Source organism: Triticum aestivum, chromosome 7A (assembly GCF_018294505.1).
Source record: "Triticum aestivum cultivar Chinese Spring chromosome 7A, IWGSC CS RefSeq v2.1, whole genome shotgun sequence".
Lineage (NCBI taxonomy): Eukaryota > Viridiplantae > Streptophyta > Magnoliopsida > Poales > Poaceae > Triticum > Triticum aestivum.
The window spans coordinates 73,270,246-73,278,016 of NC_057812.1; the positions used below are offsets into that span (position 1 = coordinate 73,270,246).

Consider the following 7,771-nt stretch of genomic DNA (forward strand, 5'->3'; position numbering starts at 1 on the left):
TTCGCGGACCTCAAAAACCTATTCACGATGCCTTCGGTCATCGTGCGGACCATGGTCGCCTGCGGGGTAGAGCAAAACGATATTTTAGAACCAAACAAAAATTTGGCATGACCTTCCCTAAAAATAGGACCAAAAAGAATGCTTAATGCCAAAATTCTCGCCGAAACGGAAATGAATCAACATTCCGGCAAAATATTGGCAACTATCGCATATCAAATACCGGTACACCTCCAAACACAAACACATATGCAACACCACAAACATATGCAACACCACGAACATACATAGATCTAGCTAGGCCGTAAAAAGTGCATGTGCACATTGTTGTAAGGAGAACAACCTAAATATAGCTTCCCCCTTACTTACCTATTAAAACAAGGTAATTTAACCACTTAATTTGAATGAATCTATGGTGGAAATGAGGTGAAAAAGAGGAGGCACCCGAGACAAGGAGGAGGTGGAGAGAATGAAGTGGGGAGAAAGTGAGTGTGTGGGTAGGAGAGGCTGTCCCAAATATCTTGTTGCTGCCCACTTACTAATGGCGCACCTCTTGCATGGTGCGCCATTAGTACTTACAACTACTAATGGCGCACTTGGGCAGGATACGCCATTAGTATGTTTGGATAGGCGCACTAGTTCAAAAAAAAATCCTATACTAATGGCGCACCCACTGCCAGGTGCGCCATTAGTAGTTACAACTACTAATGGCGCACTTGGGCAGGATGCGCCATTAGTATGTTTGGATAGGCGCACTAGTTCAAAAAAAAAGTTTCTATACTAATGGCGCACCTGCTGCCTAGTGCGCCATTAGTAGTTACAACTACTAATGGCGCACTTTGCCGGGATGCGCCATTAGTATGTTTGGACAGGCGCACTAGTTAAAAAAAAATTTGATACTAATGGCGCACCCGTAGCATGGTGCGCCATTAGTTGTTTAAACTCTAATGGCGCATCAGATAGTGGTGCGCCATTAGTATATACTAATGGCGCACCATCTTTCTGATGCGCCATTAGTGTCAATCCCATCTATAGCCATTTTCCTAGTAGTGACACAAACAACCCATCTCTGACTGTTAACAGGAATACATTGTAATAACGTCTGTGGAACACAATGAAACATGTGTCTGGTAATACTCTTGTCAATCGTTCATGAAATATGCCCAAAACAGATGTGAAGTGAAATGAATCTTCTTTTTGAAACATTAATGATATCTTCCTAAACATGATGAAACTCATGTAAAGTAGTTTTTTTTTGCGGATGTAAAATAGTCAAGCATCTAAAAAACATGGCAAGACTCATGTACATTTTCTAAATACCACCTTGTAGTCATTCTGATTTACCCTCATGGTTGAAAGATGTTTGAAAGTTCTTTTGTGTGAAACACATCGAACCGTCTTTGAAAAGTTAATAAAATAGAAAAGTATCTTAGTGCTAATACTTTTTTTAAACATGATGAAACATGTTGAGGCCTCATCTCTAAGGACGTGTAAAAGTAGCACAGTTCTTTTTTGATAGGCAAATAACCGGCTGAAATGTTGTAGGAAATACAAAGCCCATCGAGCAGGTGAGATAGACCTTAATTAATATCATTTTTTGAGAAGAATTAATATCTTGGTTTATCAGTGGAGCATAATTACGGCCCAGCAAGAAAAAGCCTCCTGGCTCGTTGTCACTGGGCTTCTCAGTGGGCCCCGTCTCATTGCACATCTACATGCAATCAGCCAGCCCGTGTTAAGGTTACTCAAAAAAAAAGCCCGTGTTAAGTTTTCGGCTACAAAAACTTCGCGTCGGTGGCCCACGAGTCAGCATCCACACGCGGCGAACGCGCGCGCGGGCGTGACACGTAGGGGTCGCATGGGCGCGCCATTGAATCGCACCGACGAGACGACGACGAACTCACAGTTGATCAGTACGTGACCGGAGACGCCGCTAGGTAGGTTGCATGAACGCACGCATGGATCCAAGCCCAGCAATTAACCACGAGAGGCGCGCTAGCTCATCGGAGGTGGTTGTTCGATATATCGTCGGCGGTGAGCAGCCAGCTGGAGCGAGAGGACACGCGCGTGCAAAGTGTCGCAGCGCGCGCATACGTGGACGCGCCGTCGTCGACGATATATACACCTTCGTGCACAGAGAGTTGCCACGCCTGGCCTGGCGAGGTAGATCTAGCGCGTGTATGTAATAAGATCGACTGACGGGGACGGCCATGGCTCGGCGAACCACTAGCGTCACTGCCGCCGCCGGCCTCCTAATCCTCGGCGCCAGTTGCGTCTTCCTGCTCTCGGCCGCGGACGGCGACGGCGGGACAATGCGGTACAACGCCATGTTCAACTTCGGCGACTCGCTGTCGGACACGGGCAACCTCTGCGTGAACAAGTCGGCGGCGGAGGAGCTCCTGCTCACCTTCGCCAACCCGCCCTACGGCATGACCTACTTCGGCCACCCCACCTGCCGCTGCTCCGACGGCCGCCTCGTCGTCGACTTCCTCGCGCAGTCGCTCGGCCTCCCTCTGCTCCCGCCGTCCAAGCTCCCCGGCGCCGACTTCCGGAAGGGCGCCAACATGGCCATCGTGGGCGCCACGGCGCTGGACTTCGAGTTCCTCAAGTCCATCGGCCTCGGCTACCCGATCTGGAACAACGGCGCCATCAACGTGCAGCTCCGGTGGTTCCGCGACCTGCTCCCCCGCGTCTGCGGGACACCGCAGAGCTGCAGGCCCTACCTCGCCAAGTCCCTCTTCCTCCTCGGCTCCATCGGCGGCAACGACTACAACGCGATGCTCTTCTTCGGGTTCAACGTCAGCCGCGCCAAGAGCTACACCCCCAACGTGGTCGACAACATCGCCGCCGCTGTGGAGAGGCTGATCGAGCTGGGCGCGGTGGACATCGTGGTGCCGGGGACGCTGCCCATCGGGTGCGTCGCGATCTACCTCACCATTCTCCCGAGCGGCGACAAGTCGGACTACGACGAGCACGGCTGCCTGAAGCCGCTCAACGATCTCGCCACGTACCACAACTCGCTGCTCCAGGACAGGCTCAATCGCGTCCGCGCCAGGCACGGGCCGGCGGCGAGGATCATGTACGCGGACTACTACGCCTACGCCATGGACATGCTCCGCGACCCGGCGCGCTTCGGCTTCACCGCGCCCGTCGCGGCGTGCTGCGGCGCGGGCGGCCCCCCGTACAACTTCCAGTTGGACGCGCGGTGCGGGATGAAGGGCGCGACCGCGTGCGGCGACCCGTGGAGGCACGAGTCCTGGGACGGCGTCCACCCGACGGAGGCGGTGAACAGGCTCGTCGCCGACGGGTGGCTCAGGGGACCATACTGCCACCCTCCCATCCTGCAGTAATTAATAGATCACCGGCGACATGATTTACTAGCTTCTTATCATCTTGAGATGGTAGTGGGACAGATGTGTGTGTTGTAGCAGCAGAATGAAGATGCAGGGAAAACGTGGTGTTTAGTAGCTTCTGGCTTCCGATCATCTCCATCTGCCAACACCTTCGCGGCCTTTAGTCTCTAGCAGATTCTGTAAAGCTCTGGGGTACCTTGGGCGGAATATATCCCGTAAATGCGTCCTGCAAAACATTTATGGGACAAGTGTTCCGCGCCGGAGGCCTCGCGGTATCGTAAATTTTTCGAAGCTTTGCAAATTCTTGATTTTCAACAATTTAATCCTAATAGAATCATAATATAAATTAAACATATGAATACAAATAGTCCGAAAGGCAACTCACAATACGACAATCGTCTTCCTTACAACAAATGTTCAAATTCGAATAATTAATACAACAACTAATGTTCAAGCCAAACAAATACATATGAAATTTATTATATTAAAATGGGAGTCTATCTCCCATAGAGTAGATTGTAATATTTTTCTTTTTTTTTGTTTTTTTCTTGCTCTTGACTGATGGGTGTCGGCAAGGTTTTCTGCCTTGGCTCGGCTCGATGTTGTAAACCTCTCTTTATTCTTCTTCAATGCAAACTCACGTCAAAAAAATGCCCAACAAGATCATCACAGAGCTGGTAGTGTGAAGCACTGTTCTCAATCTTTCGGTGGGTGTCAAGAAATGCAGTGATCCCATCTGTGTCCCTAACAGGCTTCACACGGCTACCAACGTTATCATAATAAAACTCGAAGTCAAATCCCTCTCATCCTTGATAATCATGTTGTGTAAAATTACACATACAGTCATGATGTTTCTAGGGATTTCTTATCCCAGAAGCAAGCTGGACCTCGAACAATGGCAAACCGAGCTTGCAATACACCAAATGTCCTCTCAATATCCTTTCGGCATGCTTTTTGTGCTTTGGCAAAAAATTGTGCTTCTTGGTTATTTTGGGTTCACTATTGGTCTTCTCACATGTTGACCATGGAGGATAAATACCACCGGCAAGATAGTATGGTATATGGTATAGTCATGGCCATTGACAGTATAGTTGCAAGCCAGAACTTCTCCACTAGCTTGCTGAGCAAAAAGATGAGATCGCTGCAAGACATTGATATTATTAAGAGACCCAGGGAAACCAAAGAAGCAATGCTAAATCCATAAATCGCGTGAAGCCATGGCTTCAATAACAATGGTAGGTTTATGTTTGTGGCCCGTGTATTACCCTGCCCAAGCCACCGGGTAGTTCTTCCACCTCCAATGTATGCAATAAATACTCCTAAGCATGCCCGGCCATCCCCTTTCTTTGTTCATCGCAATCAACTTCTTTGTGTCCTCTTCATTTGGAGCTCGAAGATACTCCGGGCCAAAAACCCGGGTCATTGTCTTTGCAAACAGTTCCACGCATTTGATGGTGGTATCTTCTCCAATGTGAAGATATCCATTGCTATAGTCAGCGGAAACGCCATATGTAGTAACTCTCATCGTCGCCGATATTTTTTGATAATCACTAAACCCAAGCAAACCTGCGGCATTCCTTCGGCGAATGAAAAACGAGTTTTTTTGCTCGCAAGCTTCAATGACGCGAACGAAAAGAGGCCTACGCATTCGATATGGCCTACAAAAAGGTTATCCAGATATGTCGGTACCTCGAAAAAGTAGTCCCTCATGAGCATCTTGTCGCTAAGAGCTCGATTGCCGGAATGCATAGCCGACCAACCGTGGATCCGCGTCGCTTTCTCTTCGGGCCTCTTTCAATTTGTCGACGAGATGCAACAACACTAGGTTGTTGACATCGTCGTCCAAAATCATCTCCTCTTTCAATTTTGGACGACGATGATTTTGGACGAGATTACAAGTTCTGGGAGAGATTACACCTGACTAATTGACATGAGAAAATAGAGGAGCTTGCCTAATATGAGGAAATGTAATCCAATCCCTAAAATAATTATCCAAACGAGTGGTGCAACACAATACACCTTATATTTCAGATTTTTTTTTCTCAAAAATCTATACACCTTGTATCAAGGAACGAAGGGTGTAAAAATTATTGAAAATTGTTTGAAAAAAATGTTGAACAAGTATTTCAAAATGTTGAATAAGTATTTCAAATGTTGGACAAGTATTTGAAAATGTTGAATAAGTATCGGAAATTGTTGAGCGGGTATTTCAAAAATGTAAAATATGTATTTTAAAAATGTTAAATAACTATTAAAATGTGGAACATGTTTTTAGAAAATGTTGAATAAGTGTTCGGACAATGTTGAGCGTGTATACAAAAAATGTTGATCACTTATTAAAAAAATATTTTTGACATATATGAAAATGTAGAGTGAAAACGAAAACAAATATAAGGAAAAATAAAAAGAAAACCAAACAAAAAATGCAGATGAACCAGTGAAAACCAAAATTATTTGTGTTTAAGTTGCCTCATCCTGTACTATGTCACGAAGTAATGTCTAGTCTAGTGGTCAATCGATGTTGCTCAAAAAATGGGGACCCGTGTTCGATTCCTTGGTGTGCTCTACTTCCTCTTCGTATTTTTCCTTTTACTTTGCATGTGCGTCAATGGGCCAGCCTAACCAGTGTTGAGCTGTAAGCGAGTGGTCCTAGTATTGTTCAATATTAAGATGAGGGGCCCTATGCCCCCCCCCCCACCTCACCCAGCTTTAAAATATATTTTTGTATATATATATATGTAAAACATTTTGAAGTATAAAGAAAAGTACAAAAAGAAAGCAAAAAACAAGAACAGAAAACAGAAAAAAAATTGCTCTAAATTGGGTTCAAGACATACCCAGTCCAGCGTGACAAGGATGAAGCGCTCTCGCAGAGGTGGTGGAGGGAACTGGTCCAAGACGAGCCTGTCGTACGCGAGCCTCAGGACGCTCGCTATTGCCTGGATAGGCAACACGAAGCGGAGGTAGCGGTGCAAAGAAGATGGGCCAGCCTAACCAGTGTTGAGCTGTAAGCGAGTGGTCCTAGTATTGTTCAATATTAAGATGAGGGGCCCTATGCCCCCCCCCCCCACCTCACCCAGCTTTAAAATATATTTTTGTATATATATATATGTAAAACATTTTGAAGTATAAAGAAAAGTACAAAAAGAAAGCAAAAAACAAGAACAGAAAACAGAAAAAAAATTGCTCTAAATTGGGTTCAAGACATACCCAGTCCAGCGTGACAAGGATGAAGCGCTCTCGCAGAGGTGGTGGAGGGAACTGGTCCAAGACGAGCCTGTCGTACGCGAGCCTCAGGACGCTCGCTATTGCCTGGATAGGCAACACGAAGCGGAGGTAGCGGTGCAAAGAAGAGGATGAGCGTATGTAAGAGATGGGTGATTATGCGCGAGCTGTAAGCGAGTGGTCCTAGTATTGTTCAATATTAAGATGAGGGGGCCTATGCCCCCCCCCTTCACCCAGCTTTAAAATATATATATATATATATAGTCTATTAGTAGCCCAGGGTGAGAAATACTAATTTTTCATCCTGGTCAGTTGGCTGAGCCAGATCTTACGTCAGTGTCCAACGAAGTCGCCACGGTTTTAAGACTGTAAAAAGCCTACCGTCCCCGCTGTAAAATTACATCGGGTTGAGGTAATTTTACCTTTTATGCGTTGATGTCTCGAACCCAGCCACCTCCCCGTCCTTTTCCGCTCTTTATTAAAAAAGAAAAGGAAAAAAAATCTACGGACAGTTTCGACGGCGAACGGCGGCATGGTGCTCAGCGGGTTGACTTGGTCTTGGGCGGCGCCGTCGTTGCTGTTGGCGGTGCAGACTCAGCGGCGCGGTGCTCGGTGGTAGTAGGTGGCATCGGCGGTGTGGTGAGTTCTTTGGGTTCCTCAGTGCCGGGCAACGCGGGGGCTAAATCGACTGCGACCGCTTCATGCTCAACAACGGCCATGACGGCACTGCTCCATCTCGCGGGCTACGGCGGCAGTGCTCCATCTAGCAGGCTATGGCGGCGTCACGGTGAGCTCTCCACACTCTGGTTCATTGCCAGGATTTATTCCCCGGTATTTCTCCTCCCATCCCCTCTCAATCCAGAATTCTAAATCAAGGAACTTAGGCATAATCCTGGTCACTACTTGCTGGCTGCGGCGGCTGCCATGGTGCTAGGTTTTGGCCTGTACACGTTTCAATTTGGGTGCACAAGTTTGAGTACGGCTTCGCCAGATTTGATAATGTGCATATCAGCAAAGACTGAACAAAAATTTGCATTGCCGTGGTGATCTGGCCTGCTTGGTACTGTAGAAAAATAGATGTTGGGGACAAATCAGGAAGAGCTTCTCTCCAGATCTGACCTATGGCCGCTTCCAGTCCTCCTACTAATCTTCTATCTTCCATAAATAGAGCTACCAACACTTTTGTGTCTAATGAC

General features: G+C 47.1%; 1 protein-coding gene across 1 annotated transcript; it reads left to right on the plus strand.

The window, feature by feature from the left end:
• Positions 1–2,147: 2,147 nt before the first annotated feature.
• LOC123151346 (GDSL esterase/lipase At5g45910-like) lies at positions 2,148–3,586 on the plus strand. Its single transcript, XM_044571072.1, has one exon. It carries the CDS (start codon positions 2,208–2,210, stop codon positions 3,345–3,347), a length of 1,140 nt encoding a protein of 379 aa, XP_044427007.1. The 5' UTR covers positions 2,148–2,207; the 3' UTR covers positions 3,348–3,586.
• Positions 3,587–7,771: the final 4,185 nt, after the last annotated feature.

Bases quoted from the DNA above. Each gene is read 5' to 3' on its own strand.
- LOC123151346 (XM_044571072.1), top strand. From the start codon at position 2,208: ATGGCTCGGCGAACCACTAGCGTCACTGCCGCCGCCGGCCTCCTAATC.